Consider the following 20,607-nt stretch of genomic DNA (forward strand, 5'->3'; position numbering starts at 1 on the left):
TCAGTACCGGTACTCAACGGTACCAAGTTTCGGTACTTTTTGTGTTTATGTGGTAAAAAACATCAATTTGTTTAATAATGAAATATAAAAAAAATGCAATTTAACAAATGTATTCTTCAATATATAACTTTGCAATGCTATGTTCATGTCCAGCATGGAAAATCACCTACTCTTCCACTCCCTCACAGTCACAAGGATGTATTTAGGTACCTAAACATGGTACCTTTTGGTTTTACATGAATCCATACCTGGTACTTTTGACAGAATTCGGTCGGTTCCTATAAAAGTGCCTAATTCGGTACCCATCCCTAGGAATAACATTGTGGGACATTCATAAAGTGTGCAAAAAACACTGCAAACATGTAGATAACTATAAATGAACTTTCTACTGTCGATTCTTGTTTTTAATGGCAAAATATCCACCCTCCTCCATTATGTTGGGACATAGACTGTATAAAATATGGACGTAGTCCCTGCAACATCACCCATCCGTTCCTGATACAGTGAGATGAAGCCAACCTACAGCCACAGCCGCATTGGATACGACTCGGCTTGAACTTCCCTTCTAACAGCTATAGGGCGCCTGAGCTGAGCAGTGTCTCTGATTGTACAGTCAAACGACCCTGATATCTTCTAAACAGCTAAGTTAAAAAAAAAATCATCCACTGTACAGTGTGTGCTGATAATGAAATTAGAGTTCCAGACCCAAGTCATTTTTGAACCAGGCTGTAAATATGCTTTTTAATGCTGTGATGTCCATTTTTTGGACTTGTTGTGTACGTGGTCCTCGGTCTTTCTGCAGCCAGCCTCCAGCATATTCTTGATGAACAGCAACTTTAAGCACTTCTGCACAGGCGCCATTTTTGAAACCAGATGTTGCTCCTTGGCTTGGGACAAGCATAAAAGACAGGCATTAAAAGACAAGCATAAGCGTGATTGCATGCAGTTGTCTGCTCTGGCAGCAGCTGTGGGTGAGAAGGGCTTGTCCATCTGTGTGTGTTTGGGATGGAGGAGGGCCCAGCACCCGCTGCTCGATGAGAAACAGAGGTTGCTGCCGATCGATACATCATGTCAGAATCTCCAAACTCCAGAAAAGTCAATGAATTTGTCAATTGTCTCTTTTTTGGAAATGTTGCAAGAGGGGCAGAAAAGTCACTAAATATAGCAACAAAGTCTCTAAGAGGCACTTAGCACTGCTGCTACTATGGTGCTTCTTCTTCTTCTTCTTCTTCTACTTCTTCTTCTTCGTCTATGGCTGTGTCTCAATTCAGGGGCTACAGCCTCCGTAGGCTTTAGCCTTTGGAGGACCCAGCCTTCGTAACCTGCGTAGACTGCAAAGGCTGAACTGAATTGAAAAGGTCTGGTCTACAAAGCATTTTCTATTTGTCACCCTCGACGTCACGCAGTGCCGCCCTATTTTTTTTTTTTTTTTAACTTTGCATCATTATTATTATGATTATGATTTGATTATTTTCATTATTTTCTTTATTTATAGAGTAAAGAACCACCATTTACATTAGAGTAAGGCAACAATGCACATTTTCAACATTTGAACAAGTGCTGGGGGGATAATAGATTTTAAAAAGTATAAAATAGGAGCTGCTGAAATGATTTAATGTCTTTTTTAAATTCCCTGTAAAAAAATAATGAATAGAAAAAAAAATGCCAAGTAAGTCTTTTTTCCCAGAGAATTTACATTTATGAACATATTTTTATATAATAATGAGAAAATGTATTAGGAACTGTTTTTCCTTAGTTCATTACTTGAAAAGAGCCCAAACAACACATTTTAAACAGTAAAAAAATATTCTTTGATGTTTTAGAAATACAATCACATAGTTGTTGCCAGACATCCTTCACATTTAGATAAATCAGGACTTCTTATGGAGTTCAGCTGTGTCCATCATCTTTAGCATTCAAATGCAATGGACCTTGGGATACGTGAGGCTACGAAGGATTCATCTAAGCTGTCCTTCGTGGCACCCTAGTAAAGCCGGGCATACACCGTGCGATATTTTAAATCGTTTGACACAGCTCCATCTCTAACTGCACGACTAGATTGCAAAGTTCAAAAGTTTGCAGCCCATGAATCATGTTCTCACACTACGCAACCAGATGCTCTGATGCGATTTCACAGCTCATACAATACATCCACATACCACACGTCGTACTCTGTATCATTCTTCTTCTATGGTGTTTTGACCCCACCGTCAAACTTAGGCAGGAGAAGATGAAGATGCACCCGGAAGTGGGAGACGCATATGGAAGATGCGCAACAACAACAAAAACACTTTGCCTGGGCAATTTTTGCCATTCTGTGCGCAGAGACGACCACAAAAAAAAAAAGAGAAGAAAACATATATGGATAAAAAACTGGCTGGGCAGATGTGGGCAGTACAGTCTGTCAATTCTTCAGCAGGAACTGGAGGTAAGCAGCGACAGCTACATAGCACTTTAGACCAATACTACCTACACATAACTTTTTACACTACTTCCTCCTTCAAATGTGCATTGCGCATGCTCTGTTTGAGAGGTTGAGGCAAGTCGGCAAGTAGCACTGCTTCTGCTGTGCGATACCTTCACGAGGAGTGACCAGGATTTCAAACAAGTTTGATTTTCTTGCGATCACCGAGTTGTGATCGGGTAAACGTCGTGAGACATCAATCTCTTGTCGTTACCCCACGTATACTACACGAAGCACGACACACAATTGAGCTGAAATTCGGTCTGATCCCAAAAAGCCTTGGAAAAGCCTTTGAAATGGGACAGCCTTTGATGCACCGCTGTGACGTATCTCGTCTTCAAATTCAGCCGTCATAGGCTGCAGCCCCTGAATTGGAACACAGCTTTCTTCTTCTTCTTCTTCTTCCATTCCATTTTCTCTGGCATCCTTCTCCACCAGGCCAGACACAGACGTCTGAGCCAATACCCCCAGCCCCACCTGTCCCCCTCAGTTTCATCAGGCTATGTCTCCTTAGTCTGATAAGGAAAAGGCTGCTCATGTGCAAACTGTACCAAGCTCAAACTGATATGGCAAGTTATGGCTGCAAGGGCAACGGCACTCATGACTTTTTCCAGGATAAGATGTGGCTTGTTGTGTCAGTAGGATCCAAAAATCCTGACCTGAGAGGTTTTAAAAATAAGAATGAGGCGTCTGCTGTGAAACAGGAAGAACATAAATACATCTACAATCTGATAAGGAAAAGGCTGCTCATGTTCAAACTGTACCAAACTCAAACTGATATGGCAAGTTCTGGCTGCAAGGACAACGTCACGCGTGACTTTTTCCAGGCTGAGACAGACCTGGTGTGTCAGTAGTATCCAAAATGTTTGTCCTGAGAGGTTTTGGGAAAGAAGAATTAGGAATACGCTGTGAAACAGGAAGAACATAAATAAATTCATGATTTATGAAATTTGGTGTCAGTTCCTTGTGAGTCACAGCCTGTCTCAAATATTCCAAAGAGGATCCAAAGTCACTAAAGCTTAATTTATTAAACATCAAGTCTTTGCCAAGCAAAACATTTTTAATCAATAAATTTATTAATGGGCACAAACTTGATTTTTTTGTTTTTAACTGAAAGTGGTTGTTTGGATGGAAATACAAGTGCAGCTGTTGTCGATTTAACTCCTTCAGCTTCAAGTTTTAAGATTACGCATGTTGAGACACTTCTGCTGAAGCCCTCTCCTCAAGTCATCTTTTTGAATATTTATGGACCACCAAAGTATTGGTAGCCTACACAAACTGTTGTCTATGACCTGTATTACTTTTGACGATGTTATGATTTTGTGTTTTACTTTGCCTGATTATTCCTGTGTGTTGTCTGCCAGTTTAATGTCAGTACACACAAATATTTAAACAGAAATTATACAAAAAGGGTCATTAGTGAAAACATCAGTGAAATCTTTAACCAGGTTTCCCTTCAACCCCCCGCTGGTCCTGGGGCACAGTTACTGATTTAGTGGATAATTTTTGGTTTAAGTTCTCAAGTGTTGAATTCCATTGCTCTCTCTAGCATGATGATGGTTTGCTTTGGTATGAAAAGATCGCAACAATGAAATCGTAAAGGAAACAAAGAGAGTGTAAAAAAGCTGAACACAGGTAGATTTAAAAAAAAAAAATCCACATTTATCATGAAATGAACAAAGAGAGATGCAAAAAACCATCCAGAACGCTCATGTCTTCTAGGACTAGTCTACTTTCTGTCCCAGAATCAGAACCAACATGGAGTCACAGTATTCAGTTTTTATGCTCCAAATATCTGGTGCAAACTCCCTGAAAATATCAGGCCAGCTGAAGCTCTCAGATCTTGTTGATCCAGGTTGAGCTCTCCTCTTTTATAGCTGTATTCATTTGAATGTTTTAATGCAATTTTTTTCCACTTTTATTTGCAAGTTGTGTTCTTTTCCTCATACAACTCACTGTTATGATTCTATTTTTAAGTCCGTCTAACTGTATTTTAATCTTCCGTTCATGCTACTTTGTTTCTTTCTTGAACCTTGTTGTGTTATTAACATGAGTTTTTAAATGCTTTCCTTGGATCTGTTTTAGTTGACCTTTGTAACAGTTTTAATAACGACTTATAACACCATGAAGGTGCTACATAAACACAACACCTCAAATGAACTGTACTCTTGAGGGAGTGTCTTTCACAGCAGAGCACCTGAGGACAACTGAATGTAAACTAAGACATACTCTCAAAGCAAAGACAGACTTTTTCTTCAGTTACCATAAATGTAAAATAAATACATAAGTGAATGAATTGCCTTTTTTGAAAATGAAATCCATGATTGTGGAAGTGTTGATGCTCATGTTGATGATGACAAAGAGATAAGAAAAAAGAAAAAGAATCAGCTGTCTCCTGGCTTTTTTACCCTCCATATATTGCTTTGGACAAAAACATCCACATAAAAATATGAAAACTGTGACATTTAATGTTTACTTTATTCGTAAGTCAAGGCTAACTGAGGTCACACAGTTGTCCTGACTACACTCACCGGCCACTTTATTAGGTAGACCCCCTTTTGCCTTCAGAACTGCCTCAATCCTTCGTGGCATAGATTCAACAAGGTACTGGAAACATTCCTCAGAGAGTTTGGTCCATATTGACATGGTAGCATCACACAGTTGCTGCAGATTTGTCGGCTGAACATCCATGATGAGAATCTCCTGTTCCACCACATCCCAAAGGTGCTCTATTGCAGTGTTTCTCAGTCCTGGTCTTGGGGACCCCCTGCCCTGCATGTTTTAGATGTTACCCCACTCCAGCACACCTGATTCAAATGAATGGCTCGTTATCAGGTTTGAGCAGAGCTTGATGACGAGCTGATCATTTGAATCAGATGTGTTGGAGTCGGGAACATAAGAAACATGCAGGGCAGGGGGTCCCCAGGACCAGGGTTGAGAACACTGCTCTATTGGATTGAGATCTGGGGACTGTGGAGGACATTTGAGTACAGTGAACTTATTGTCATGTTCAAGAAACCAGTCTGAGATGAATCCAGCTTTATGACATGGAGCGTTATCCTGCTGGAAGTAGCCATCAGAAGATGGGTACACTGTGCTCATAAAGGGATGGACATGGTCAGCAACAATACTCAGGTAGGCTGTGGACTTTAAACCATACTCAGTTGGTACTAAGGGGTCCAAAGTGAGCCAAGAAAATATCCCCCACACCATTACACCACCAGCAGCAGCCTGAACCGTTGATACAAGGCAGGATGGATCCATGCTTTCATGATGTTGACGCAAAATTCTGGTGGTCTTCTGCTGCTGTAGCCCATCTGCCTCAAGGTTGGACGTGTTGTGCGTTCAGAGATGCTCTTCTGCAGACCTCGGTTGTAACCAGTGGTCATTTGAGTTACTGTTGCCTTTCTACCAGCTCCAACCAGTCTGTCCATTCTCCTCTGACCTCTGGCATCAACAAGGCATTTTCACCCACAGAACTGCTGCTCACTGGATATTTTCTCTTTTTGGGACCATTCTCTGTAAACCCTAGAGATGGTTGTTGGTTAAAATCCCAGTAGATCAGCAGTTTGTGAAATACTCAGACCAGCCCGTCTGGCACCAACAACCATGCCACGTTCAAAGTCTCTTAAATCACCTTTCTTTCCCATTCTGATGCTCGCTTTGAACTGCAACAGATCTACTTGACTATGCCTACATGCCTAAATGCATTGAGTTGCTGCCATGTGATTGGTCGATTAGAAATTTGCAAGTTGGACAGGTGTACCTAATAAAGTGGCAGGTGAGTGTATGTGCACCTAAAGAATATAAAGCTAAAAATAATATAATGATTATGAAATTGATGTCAGCCTCTTCAAGGCTGCAAGGAGGTACAGGGGTTAGAGCTGTTGCCTGGCTGCCAGGAGGTTCCTGGTTGGCTCAAATCCCTGGCTAAAAAGCCATCTGGTCAAAAAAAAAAGGATGCTCTTCAGGTTGTTTGATGACATTAGATTGCTTGTGTGCCTGAGTGTGGGTGTGGATGAATTTTCTGTCTCCACATGTCAGCCCTGCAATAGGCTGGCATAGGGTGTACCCATTGACAACTTGGCAGCGGCCCCAGACCCCGCTGACAGGATCACATTATTGTTAAACAACATATATTTATACATTTCTCATTGCCATTTTTTTTATTACATCTTAGTTTTCATGTTTGAAATGAAATAAACCCATCAGTTGAAATCACTTTTGTACATGTGTGTCAAGCTTATAGATAAATCTTTGGTGTAACAAGCTGTCAGCCTGTCATATCAGAGCCCTGAAACTATGTGAGTAATCAAACTGACAAAGCTGTCAAATCTTGTGTTACCTCACAAGTTACACAAAAACTTATATCACGAGAGAGCTTGGCATGTCTCTACATGAAAAGAATACTGGAAAGAGATGCTCCTCCTCGCCTTGAAGGCAATTACTATATAAACACTACTGGAGGGAGGTTTCTATAGTCTGACTTGGGTAAGCTGCTTTGACTTCCCTTTCTTAACCTTATCGCTGCAAGAATGGGAAAGGTTCATCTGCAGGACAAAGATTTAAAAAAAAAGAAAAGAGAGTTTAGTTTGGTGCGTGTAAAAGATACATGGAAGTGCAAACAAGGGACAAAGATCAAAAGGGATGCAGTTGACTGTGTCTCTCCTGCAAAAATGTAAGTAAAAATGTTATTTGGTTAAAGAGATTTAAGTTCTGTATTAAGTTGTATTTTTAAAAAGGATGGTGCATGTTAAAAAAAAATAGATGAATGATTTCTTTTAATACTTTGGGCTGGAAAAAGAAAAAAAAAAGATTGACTAATTTGTCAAGGACCTGTATCTTACAGCACCTCAACCCATGGACATTAGATGTGACAATTATTCCTGTTCAAACACAGTATGAAAAATTTTTTGATTAAAGAAATTCATGACGGAAGGAATCAGAAAGGATGTAATGAGTGTTTACATAACAATGTTTTAGCTAAAATAAATTATTTCATTGCTTACATAGACAGAAAATAATTTTTGACAGTTTTTTCAACCTTAATGATATAATTGAGTACAATCAGAGATAAACTTACAAATAAAGTAAAGACACACACATGTAACAAAGAGACACTCAAAAGGACGATAAATCAAACCGCAAGTAGCAGCACTTAAGGAAAGTTGTCACGTGTATGAATCATGTGCCAATCTCAGGGAGGAAAAAAATGCTTAAGTGAGAAGTAGGGTTTCCTCAGGGGATTCAGCAAAAGCATGCCTGCCTGTGCGCTTTCTAGGGCATACTGTACAGTATAGTACAGTAGGTGCATCTGCTCAAGACTAAACTGAGCTGTTTTTATCATTTTAATACCAACAAAAGCATTGCTAACCTAATGTATAAAAAAAGTAGCTTTGTCTTATATTGTTTGTTCCAGTCTACTATTCAACCCACTGATGCCTGTTGCTGCAAATATGTGACAAACCCCATCAGGTCTTGATGCAGCTGAAATTAATTTGTATCCCACTAATGCCTGATGATTTGTATACTACATGATGCTCAGTCACAGAGGATGAACTTTATATATATATATATATATATATATATATATATATATATATATATGTGTGTGTATATATATATATATATATATATATATATATATATATATATATATATATATATATATATATATATATGTATATATATATATATATGTATATATATATATATATATATATATATATATATATATATATATATATATATATATATATATATATATATATGTATGAAAAAAATATATTATGAAAAATTCTATATTGGTGATAATTCTATATTGAAGCAAAAATCAAGTCAAAAGTTCTTTCGTGAATTGTTCTCAAATTGAATCTGAATGATCAAATTTTAAAACAAATAAGATCCACTTGTTCAGAATCAGAATCAGAATACCTTTATTGAATCCTGAGGGGGAAATTTCATTTCAGTTACATCCCTTTCAAGACATATAAGAAAACAAACGTGGGTAAAATACAGAAATGAGATGTACCTACGAGCTGCCAGGTACCCAGCACCCCATTGCAACAGATAAGAAATGACAACATTGGGAGCTAAGAGGGAAAAAAAAAAAAAAAGTCAATTCCAGACTATGTCCCAGAGGGGCCGTAGTTTGAGATCAGGAAAAAAAAACACCTCAGCATGAAGCACATGATAACAACAGACAAAAAAAAAACTCGAAGACTAGCACACGTGTCACTGCTCAGCCAGTTCAGAAGAATCTACGCCCCTGATTCATCTCAGTAGCCACCGTTTTTCGTCTTCCCAATAGAATCTTTCTGAATGACTTTTCTGAAAACAGTAGTATACATGGAAAGGAATATTCCAATCTTTGGTCTACATGCGCCGCTGTATTTAAACAGAATAGTTAATTGGGCATGCGGAAACAAACGTAAACAAACTAAGGTATGTCTCTAGTTGCATCTAATTCATATCTGAGCATGCCCTGAAAGAATGCACCCTGAGAACTTTCCATTTGAGTGCATTCACGATACCTCAATCGCTTTGGGGAAAGGAATATTCCACCCCTGTGAAACCGATTAAATATCTATTAGGATTGGCACTTTTTTTTTGGAATGAGGTGTATACAAAGGTTAAATTCTTTCTGTTTGAGCAATTAAACAGAATGGAAGTGGAACATTTGGGTCCATGCATACATGGTTAATGACTCAGTTTTAACAAGTTATACGTGACATAATGTTGACACAGTTCTTGTTTCTTTTACAGCCTGAAACATGTTTTTAAAATGATTGCTTCTCATTTCATTACAACAACTCTTTATTCTTTTTATTTTGTTTTCTTTTGTTGTTGTTTTTGGCAGATTTGAGAGAAACACCGCAAATGGGACAACTTGGACAGTCCAGAGCCCCATTGTGTTTACATACACAGTAACTGAAAGTCAAAGCCTGTTGGACCCGAGCAACGACACACTCCTACTTGGCCACATCACTGACCCGCAGCATTTAGAGGAATTTAAAAAATCCCTCAAACCAATTAAACGCTTTGTGGTTGTTGACCAAGACGTCTACCAAATCTACGGTCCCAAGCTGACTGAATACCTAAAAGCCAACAATGTCCAGTACAAGCTGTTAGCACTGCCCACCACTGAGGAAAACAAATCCATGGAAATGGTTTTGAAAATACTTGAAGAGGTAAACGACTTCTCTCTTGACCGTCGCACAGAGCCAATCATTGCTATTGGTGGAGGGGTATGCCTGGACATAGTTGGCCTGGCTGCCTCACTTTACAGGAGACGTACCCCTTACATCAGGGTCCCCACCACTCTGCTGTCCTACATCGATGCAAGTCTGGGGGCGAAGACTGGGGTTAATTTTGCACAGTGCAAGAACAAGCTGGGTGCCTACATTCCACCTGTTGCTGCCTTTCTCGACCTGACCTTCATACAAACGAACCCTCGACGACACATCTCTAATGGTCTGGCAGAGATGCTGAAGGTACTTTAGGTCAGGTTTGGGAATATCTAGTTGAGGCTGTTATATGATAATAAAAGCCTCATGATCTTAAGCTTCACCGGCATGACTTTAAGCATTACAGAAATAAAAGTTCAAAAGTCAGATTATATCAAAAGAAACTTACTCATCAGAGTTTTTCCCATGTGTTTCTTTTTAGATGGCCTTGATGAAACACAGAGGCCTCTTTGAGCTCCTGGAGAAACAAGGCCGTATGCTGTTGGATACTAAATTCCAAGCTGATAGCAGTGTATGTGGACACAACGGCTTACAGGCTGCATCGCAAGCAACATATATAGCCATCACCGTCATGTTGGAGGAACTTGCTCCAAACCTTTGGGAGGATGATCTCAACAGACTGGTGGACTTTGGTCATTTAATCAGCCCTGCATTAGAGATGGTAATTGCTCCCTGATCACATGGGTTAAGTGGTTAAAGTGGATCAAATATAATATTTTTTTTAATGAAACTTTCTGCAAATAACATCAAATGGTTCTTGAGTTGTATATTTGGAATGAGATCTTTAAAAAGAGATTGATTGTGTTTTTAGCACTGGCTGTACCTGGTTAACTTTTCTCAACTAGCAGGCAATATCATAATGTTGTTGATTTTTTTCTGTTTTTGTCAATATCTTTTCAAAATTAAGGATTTTGCGTAGATTGTAATTTTTTTATCTCACTTCCCTAAGTTTAAAAATGTTTCTTTTTTTTTTCTTTTTTTTCGTACAGAAAGTTCTCCCATCTCTGCTGCATGGAGAGGCAGTGAACATTGATATGTCGTACATGGTTTATGTGTCCAAAGAGAGTGGTCTACTGTCAGAAGAAGAAAAGCAGAGGATCATTAGATGCATGGTGGACCTGGAGCTGCCCGTCTGGCACGAGGCCTGTACCATGGAGCTCATACAGAAGTCCCTGCAGGACAGGCTGAAACACTCTGGAGGTCTGGTCAGAATGCCATTGCCTGTTGGTCTCGGAAAAGCCGGTAAGAATCATTACAGTAAAACTTTCATCACAAAAAAAAAAAAAACCCAGACAAATTTTAAAAAGTATAAATATATATCTAAATACATAATAATACTGCTACTTTGTTTCAATATTTATACATATATATAATATTTAATAGCTTTTTGGATGAGGAAACAGCAAAATAAAATCTAAGCAAGTGTTTCCAGCATGTTCTTTGCAAAAAAAAGTCTTACTCGTCTTGATATGATTTACATTCACCAAGTCCAGAGAAATGTCTTATTTCAAGAACATTAAAAGACAAAAGTGATGCCTGAATTGGTTGAGGTAAAAAGATCCGCAAATGAGAATTTAAAAAAAAGTATTTTGAGAAACTTTTCCAGACCCCGTTGACAGATGTTTTTATTCTTCAGAAGCTAATTAGACATCATTTTTGTTTTGTAACACCTTCAAAGAAGACATAATTTTTGACTCGTCAGGCAAATGAGGCTTATACTAAGTGTAATGTACATTTTTTTCTAAAATCACAAGAAAAACTTGCTTGGATTTCAGTTTTTGCAATCAAGGACGGTGTGAGAGCATTTACATGAAAATATCTACATGTATTTAACAATTATTTAACAAATGTGCCGCATAACTAAAGCATGGTGTCTTTGCTTTTGTTTTTCAATGCAGAGATTTTCAACAACACAACAAGTGAGGTCCTGCACAGGGCTTATGAAAAATGGTGCCATGACTTGGGGGTCTCATCTGACAACCAAGACGATTGACATGCTAATACTAATGCTACAGCTACCTATTTTTCAAAGGTGAAAGAAAGAAAATAAATGAATTGTACCACAAATCTTCATTGTATAATTTTTAGAATTAAAGTTGAATGCATTCACATACTGTATTGTTGCTTTATGCTGATGTAGACTGTTGTTGGCAAAGCCATAGCAAGTTTCTGCAAGCTTCAGCCCAGCATATATTCTTGCAATCTCTTCTTCATCAGTAGTGTTAACCGCCGACGCTGCATGTGAAAATTGGCTCAAATATTTGGGATCATTTCTTCCATCAGCTGTTAAATTTTTTAGATAAACTCTTTAAATTGACTGCACAAAAATGATTGATGGGAGCTCTGTGTTTGTATTGTGTGTTTAATTGAATCTGTTGTGATGTTTATTGTGTGTTGTACGAGATTCTTGGAGGGACTTCTGTTGTAAATTGCCCTTTGTGGACAATAAAGATTTTCTATTTTCAATCCCAAGCTTGGAGCATCATTTGATAGAAATCACTGTCACATCCTGTTGCAGGGATTTGAGCAATATGTTGTTAGTGCAGCTTACACTTTCACTTGTTCTAAATCACCTTTTGTCTCATGTTTATTCATAAATATTGCTATATACATTTGTTTCAGAAGCAGAAGTACAACCATCTCACAGTCAATAGAAAAGGATAACAACACACCACATTGAACGGGCAACACAAACATCATGAATAAAAATCACGGCTGGTTAAAGGCTATCAGCAGTTGGCACACTGTGAAAATCTTTTTTTCTTCTTTTTTTTTACGTTGTTGGTGCCAAAGTGCTTGTACTCTTGCTAAGTTCCCACTGCCTGTCCATCAATCCTCACTGGAGCACAGGCCTATGCAGGTGGTTAAAGTGAAAAAGGGGCACATAGAACCACAACAAAGATGAGTTGATCAATCTTTCAGTCTAGCCAAAAACAATTTCTCAGGAAAACTTCAGATGTTCAGTGGTTGTAACTAATTGAAATGATTTGTTGCTTTCCTTTGTCATTTATTAAAGTTTTTTTATGAGATTTTAAGGATTCAGATTGTTATTACTACAAGAAGAGACATCTGAGGATGTCTTCTTGAACTTTTGGAGGCAATTTTAATATTTTCTAAGTTTTTTTTGCTATCATCATGATAATTATATAATTGATGAAAGAAACTGTCAATTTCAGTTACCCTACATCGAGCCAATGTTGCAGGCCAAGCCCAGTCTCTTGATAGTCCATTGGAGAATCCAATTTGAGTCCCTGTGCTCTGAATCTGACTCCAGGTTCAGTTCCCATAGTTCTTGTTTGATTACAATGAGGGCAGATGTAACTAAAAACTACTAACTGAGTGAAATGACCATGTGGGACCTCATGGACGTGTTGAAAACAAATTTCTAGTATTAAAAAAAATGTTGGTGCAAGTTTTTAAAGTTTCATATAGGTGCTATTAATGTATTAATATTAATCTATTCTGCACCCATTTTTAAAGTGTGTTGGTTTGATCCGATAGCTTGTATATAGGTGGATTCAGTGCACAAGCCAGTGTCATCAGTGCTTCAGTCAATTCACAAGTCCTCAAAATAATGACTTGAGTCAGACTCAGCTCCCTGGTCTGAGTCTCTTGCTGGAATCCTTCCTGGCCCATGGAGAAAATGTACGCTGCTTATTCAACTCATGTCTCGATATAAAATTAACCTTACATACTCATGTATATCAGATATGAAATTCTAAATTGAACAATGTACACACCTTGAAATAACAAAGGAGAAGAAATAAACGGCACATCAACATTTTTCTTTACAAAAAAGGGATATAGTTAGAAACAAAATGTGGAATACAAATAAGATTAAAAGAATTACCCAGTACCCAAAGTTACCATGTCTGGAAAATGTGGGTACATTATCCCCTTTATTGAGAGACAGGTCTGTAAACCAATATGTCAACTGTACCACCAACTTTGAATGTTTTCTTTTTCATTAAAGAAGTCAGTGTCAAACACTGTTTTTTATATATGTTTAAAAAAATTTAAATTGCTTTTTGTGTCTTATTTATAGACCCCTCATAAGGCAGGGCACAGAAGAATGTGATTCACGTAACCTCACCAGGAACCCAGTGCTGTCCATAAACTCACACAGCTAATATTGTTTGCAAGGGACATGCTAACATTAGTATTTCAGGACTGAATCAGAGAACATCGACTTAAGTGTGTTTTGATAGTAATTTGAGTAATTAATGATTTGTATTTGCCACTCGTGTTTGACTTTTTTTCTTTTTGAGACTCCCACCTCACACTCACATTGATACAGTGGTGGGTTGGACTTTGTGACATTGGCATGGCTCCATGGTACAGCTGACCCCTGAAGCAGCTGTTCACCTACCTTCATTGTCGGTATTCTGGCCAGTTTCTCAATAATAAGGGGGCAGAGCTTATATTATTGACAACAAACTCACACTACCCCACTTCAAAAATACCAGACTATCCCTTTAAAAGATGCTAACAGCATTGCTCCCGCTCATCCACACCAGAGCTGGAACTATGCTGACTGCTGTTGCCACCAGGGGACATCGCAGACAGCAGAGGATCACTTGGAGAAATTGGTGACAGGGTGTTTTCCCGTACCAGTTCCTTCATTTTGCAGGTCCTAGAATTTCCATAAGAGCCAGGGTCCCCAGTATCCGTGGGAATCTGGTCGAATGTGATTGTTCCATTGTTCAGGTCAAGTGTTGTCGGTGGAGACATGTCAGGGGCGGTGTTGTGCTGGTAGAGATCTGAGGGGCAGTCACCAAGGAGAGGCTCCTGTTTAATGGCTCTGGCCATTAAATCTGATGTGCAAACAGACTGGGAAGACACCACTGTGAGTCCATGGGCTCGGGCCTGGATTTCTAACTCCTTAATGAGTATACAGAAAAGAAGAGATAAAGATTGGTAACAAGAGACAAGGAAATGAAATGTAATGTATACAGTTGATACTCAAGTCAGCCATACTGAGCCAATCCACATGCCCCAAAAACATATCACCTAATTGGTATCATAAGTATAAAAAAGTCTTATACTTGATAGCAATAAAAAGTCATAATGCCGCTGACGATTTGGGTGGTAGATGTAAGTCAGGGACATTAATGCGCTCAGGGGTCCAGATTTTCAAATTAAAAGGAAAAGTAACAAATGAGCAAGCGAAACAAAAATACAACTAGAAAAGTACTAGGAGATCACAGACCTCCACCAGGCATTTTGTAATTGTCATTCAACACTTTAGTCCTACTTTAATGTTATACTCCCTTTCAGCAGACTGTCTGCTACAGTTTGGTGTTAGTTGCAGGTTTGTGCAATAATTTGTTACCTGACAGTGTTGGACATTATGACGACCCAGTGCATATTTCATAATCAGGATCTTAGTATCCAGAATATTGCCAGGATCTGGATCGTACTTTTACATCTGTCAGAAGTTATGGTGACCTTGTCTTGTATTGTTTTGCAAAGCAATCCGACCATTTATCGTGGAGTTATATACACAAATGGTGAAAACAGCCCTATCTCACAATGATAGAGAATCTTTTAAATAAGTCCTGGATCCAGGAGGTGATTCGGATCACCTCCAAAATTTAATCACTTCTTTCTTATCCCATTTTGAACATTTCCTGAAAATTTCATCAAGATCCGGTTGTTACTTTTTAAGTTATGTTGTTCACAGACAAACTCTCCCAAAAACATAACCTCATTGACCGAGGTAACAATAAACAGTGAATTGTTCTGTGTTTTTAATGACATTTGTATAGTTTAAATGTGTACACACACTGTGCACAATACGATGACCGGCACCTCTGACCTTCTGTATCACTTAGCAGAGCAGCAAAAGACTAGTCAGGTTGATTTACCCGGATGATTGATAGCATTTTGAAATAGTCCGTCAATAAGTAGATGGTTTTTGCAGACATCTCAGCCTTGTCAGAGTGGTCATCAGGAGCCAGGATTTGCTCTCTGATTTTGAAAACAAAGAAAGGATTTCTTAACCTAGGATTTTATTTATATTATAGTCAAGTAAATCTGTGTTGTATGTTTTTTCTTTTTTTGCTTTCCACATGTAATTTAGTTTTCTTGTGGGTTTAAGAATTGTGTAGGCTGTTCTGGGTTGATGGAGGCAGGAGAATGTTATGTTGCATTGTGTTGAAAAGCTTTCCATTCAACAGCCCTGACATTTGACTTGGGAAAAAAAGTAAAAAAAAAAAAAAAAAAAGAAACAGAGACAATAACCTACCTGTATACGAAGCATGAGATGGCGGTTAGCATGCTCCAGCTTCCGCTGCCGGCACTCCAGCTCCTTGGCCCTCTGCTGGTCCCGCTGAAGCCTCCTGATATAGTCCACCGAGGCCTTTAGAATGGTGCCCTTATTCCAGCGCATGTCTCTGGGGTATACAGTAGACAAAGGGTGCAGTCAGAGTCAGCTGACCAGCTGACCAGGAAAACACAGTCTTTACAACCCCACTAAACCAGTATACCATTTCATTTTAAGGACAATGAAAGGCCAAAAAATGAGGAAGATGTTAGAATTAGAGTCAAAAAAGTGTAGATGAGGAACCAAAGTTTTTTACCAAACAAATAAAAGAAACCTTACGGATCATTTGACTTGGGTATCAGGGTTCCTAGTTCTTTGATGCGGTCATTGATGTTGAATCTCCGTCTTCTTTCAACTAAATTAAGAAATATATATATATATTTAGAGTGATAATCAGCATTTGCAGAGCCTAAATTATGAATATCAAGACATTTATTTATTTATTTATTTATTTACAGACATTTATTACTTCAATAAACCAGAAAAAAAGAAACACTTAAACAATTCAAATTTAATCTTTAAGTGACCTGTGCTACCTTATTCATGTAACAGTACAATGACAATGTGAAAGCTAAAAATATCGAGAAAGTGATCTTAAAATTGACTTGTAACATTTTTTTTAATTGATATAAAATTTAGGTTGTTTTTGTATTTCTTGTAAAACCTCTTAAGTCTGCTAAAATGTGAGGTGACACTGAACTACATGAGGAGTAACACATTCAAAAAACAGGTAAAACTATGTGTAAATTGCACAAGATTTTGTGGAATACTTGAAAACATTTCACTCACTTAAGTTGTGGTTGTCTTTCTTCTGTCTCTCTTTGGCAAGAGCACGTACCTCAGCTTCTGCAAAGCAAAAAACACGCCAGAATATTTTTTAGCTTTAAAAAGTGATAAATACATCTACTCTCTGTTTTTCATAGTACATGGGGAATCTTTCAATTTGACCTTTAATGTTTAATTCACACAGCAAATAAAGCAAATATTTCATGGGTTGGTTTGTGGACACGGGTGAACATTAAAATATGTCATTCTCAGTTTCTGCGGTAATGAATGATTCATTGTGTGCAAATTTAGTAATACACAAAATGTGTCATTTATAATTTCTGGTGAGCTCAAACTGAAAATAACTTCAAAAACATCATTGTTTGTTTTTGCTTACCTACTGGAATGCCCTCTGGCCTGTGAAAGTTTTCATATTGGCCACAGGATCCAGTCTTGTCCAGTACTTGCTTCATGCCTGGAGCTGGAGTAATTGTTTGGCAAATATTTGGCTTAATAGTATCTTGTGCATTCCCAAATTGCACACAATATTGACATTTGCATGGTTTTCCCATTTCAACCATAATAAGATGGGATTCTATCACAATAATCACTGATCTGAAGTAAATGTACCTGACTAACTTTATTCCAGTCATACCATCATTATCAAGAGCCAAGAAAAGCATCACAGTCACAGAAAAGTTAACAGATTCAACAGTGAAATGGCATCACCCTCATTTCATATTCATTTTGTTCAGAAATGTCCACGGCTCCCGTAACAAATCATATACACAAGAGCATCAAAATAGACAAGAAATGCACAGAATAAATCAGCTTTAGCCTAAGATAAGTTTGGGAAGATGTTACTGGACGTTTACCTGTGTATTCTCTCTTGATGTTGGGTGGGCAGGAGTTACTAATGCCGAGGCCCTGGAGTGGGAGTCCTTGGTTGCTGTACACATCAAGGAGGTGACCAGGCACAGGGATCTGAGGAATAAATATCATGAAAATAAGAACCACTTTTCTTTGTTATATTAACAAATTGTGCTCTACAGCTTTATTGGATTACCGGGTTGTTCATCTGAATTCCTGGGTCCATAAGTCCAAGAACATCTTCATTATAACTTGACTCCAAGCTGATAATATCATCAATTACATCATCCATCTGTGCAACAGCATGACATGTTGGTTAAAAAATGACTGTTTATTTGTGTTTTTGAATGCAATGAAAGTTTAAAAAAGGGAAGTGGTAATGATCAGACAAACCTCTTTCTCACAGTTGGAGCTGAGAGTGAGCAGGGCCATGGGGCTGTTTGGGGCGCTGCTGTCAGGCCCCGGTGGCATGCCGTGCTCAGGGGGCTGGCTGGGGCACTGGCTGCCAGCTTTCCCACCCAGCGTGGTGGTCAGATAGTGCCTCATCTGCTGCCTCTGAGCCTGCTGGATGTGGTACTTTGTGGGATTATCTAGGTGGGACTGCACCTATGTGAGTACAAATCTTTCTAAATATTACAAAGATCCATTCTTCGTCCAAGTCTAGTTTGTATTTTGTGTACAGTAGAAAAGCACCACTGACCACAAAACCCAGTTAATGGTACTAGAAAGGCCTAGAGAAAAACAGCTAGTTTTAAATCAAAGGAAGGCTTTGTGTGTTCTAATGAGAACAAAATCCTAAAATAAACATTTAGATCTAAAAATATTTGAGAAAAAATAGCATCTTTTTTGCTCCTGTTTTTAATTCAAGCGAGAAACTTTGCAAAAATAAATAAAAGTAGACGATGTGTTATAATAGTTTAAGTAAAAAGTGTAGCTCGAGAAGCTGAGCAGCTGATCTTGCATTGCAACCCCTCCGTCATTATGCAAGTTGTTCAATTTCATTTAGTACAAAACTTTTCCATTTGATCAAAACTATCATTTATTGATATTAGAAGAGGAGAAAAATGGGAAGGCAAACATGATCGCAGTTGCTCAGAGTGGACTATTTTCCAGCACAATGGAAACTTTCATAGGCCCGTTCTGTTAACTTGAGACATAAGACCTCCACAGAAACAACCAAGAAGTTTGGTTCAGTCTGTTTCATCCAACACCAAAATCAACACCATAGCAGATAAAATTGTTTCCTTTTAGCTTCTATATAGTATTTAACTCAGATTCTACATCTGCAGCTTTGAGTTAAATCATTATAAACCATTAAATGCATTGACATAGTTCTGACATGCAATAGGCTTATAGTGTTTTAAAAAAAAAACATATTTCAATTAGAAGTTAATAACATATCGACCTTATCCTACTCCATTTCAACTCTGTGTCTGTCTTATTTGATTAAAGACATAAAAATCCATCTTACCTGGTAGTGGCTGTATTCAAGCATCTCCAACATGTTATGTAAGTAATTACTTTTTAGAAGTACCTACAAACTGTTCATAATCCCTTTATCTCGATAGCGTTTGCTGCAGCCAGTGAGTACATCTAAAGGGAAGTTACTAGTCTCACAAAATGTATCTGGGGCTCAAAGCTCATTAGTTATGCAAGTTAAGAAATGGAGGAGGACTCTGAGACTCATCCTTCTACTGTTGTCTTGTACCAGCTCAACTATGAATTTATTTCTTTATGGATCCCCATTGACGTCACCACCTCTGGCTCACAAAGAAGTCTTTTTATTTGTTGACCAAAAGTCTGCGAACTGAAGCTTGCTTAAGGCCAACCATCGTTTAATCTTTAGTTCTGCTCATCTAGCATAAAACATTATTTGTTCTGAGCTCAGGGAACACAATAAACCACTGTTTTGTTAAAAACTAGCCATAAGAAAACCTGAATATATGGTGTTTATCAACTTATCAACTCAAAGATTTTTTTTTTTCTTTTCAGGGTGGGGGTGGGGTATTTAGAGGTTAATTACATCTAAATGTCAATTTTTGTGCATTAAAATTTAGAGGGCAAAGAGGGTAACCTGATTGATAATTATCCAGAAAAATAGAGTTTCAGGGTTGCAGGGACCCTTAAAGGACTATTAGGAAAGCCTTTTGTCCACCCTTGATCTGCTCTATTTGTGGCAAGGCAAGAAAGTCATTAAATAATTATGTTATTGATAGAAGCGGTAAAAGTTTCTCTTGGAAGGATTTTTTTGTAAACCAGTTGTTGTGGCCCTAACCTCAGCAGACACCAGTCCTTCAAGATGTAAACAACTCATTGGAATGTGTGTTTAAAAAAATGTCAGGGTAACACAGGCTGTTTGTTCAAAAATTCAGTTAAATGCTGTATGCATTATGCCATGTCATGTCATCTTCCACCGCTTATCCAGGTCCAGGTCCTGGTTGGCAGGGGCAGCAGTGCCATCAGCTAAGGCCCCGTTTACACGGAGACTCCCGCAACGATTCTTCCTTTGCGTTTTCAAAAGCCACCCGCGTTTATATGAGGACGGCGTGAAAACGATCCGCGTTCATCCGACTCCAGGAGGAGAAGTCACTTCTTCTGTTCTTTCTTTTTCTGCCGTTTTGTTGTGTGAGACAGTTGGCAATCCAACCATAACGCACATTACCGCCACCTACTGGCTCAACTGGAAATGTGGCTGAGCGCGGAGCCTTCACCTGAAACTGCGAGTGCGCATGCGGTAACGTCAGCGTTTCACCCTGAGACGCTTTGCTCTGTGTTTACAGGAAGCTGGATGGAGGAGCAGATCTTTCCACTCTGTGGAGCGTTTTCAAAAGATTGCGTTTTCACTGAAAATGCAACGTGGTCTCGACTAAACGGAAGGCCAAAACGCAACGAAATGTTTGCGGAATCGACCGTTTTCGGCGTCATGTAAACGGGGC

At 38.5% G+C, this 20,607-nt stretch overlaps 2 protein-coding genes across 2 annotated transcripts; one reads left to right on the forward strand and one right to left on the reverse strand.

Annotated features, from left to right (window-relative positions):
- The first annotated feature begins 6,999 nt into the window (after window positions 1-6,999).
- eevs (2-epi-5-epi-valiolone synthase) lies at window positions 7,000-11,704 on the forward strand. Its single transcript, XM_074668681.1, has 5 exons — window positions 7,000-7,142; window positions 9,324-9,957; window positions 10,133-10,372; window positions 10,701-10,953; window positions 11,610-11,704. Exons 1-5 carry the CDS (start codon window positions 7,000-7,002, stop codon window positions 11,702-11,704), a joined length of 1,365 nt encoding a protein of 454 aa, XP_074524782.1.
- Window positions 11,705-14,196: 2,492 nt separating this feature from the next.
- On the reverse strand, window positions 14,197-19,175 carry mitfa (melanocyte inducing transcription factor a). The gene is made up of 9 exons (XM_074671021.1): window positions 19,143-19,175; window positions 18,065-18,277; window positions 17,868-17,963; window positions 17,677-17,785; window positions 17,199-17,291; window positions 16,826-16,882; window positions 16,316-16,391; window positions 15,959-16,106; window positions 14,197-14,592 (listed from the first exon to the last, which is right to left on the reverse strand). The coding sequence occupies exons 1-9, from the start codon at window positions 19,173-19,175 to the stop codon at window positions 14,197-14,199; spliced, it is 1,221 nt and encodes a 406-aa protein (XP_074527122.1).
- Window positions 19,176-20,607: the final 1,432 nt, after the last annotated feature.

The sequence above is a fragment of the Halichoeres trimaculatus genome, unplaced genomic scaffold (assembly GCF_033239565.1).
Source record: "Halichoeres trimaculatus isolate MK-OKI-2021-1 unplaced genomic scaffold, fHalTri1.1 fHalTri1_scaffold_1, whole genome shotgun sequence".
Lineage (NCBI taxonomy): Eukaryota > Metazoa > Chordata > Actinopteri > Labriformes > Labridae > Halichoeres > Halichoeres trimaculatus.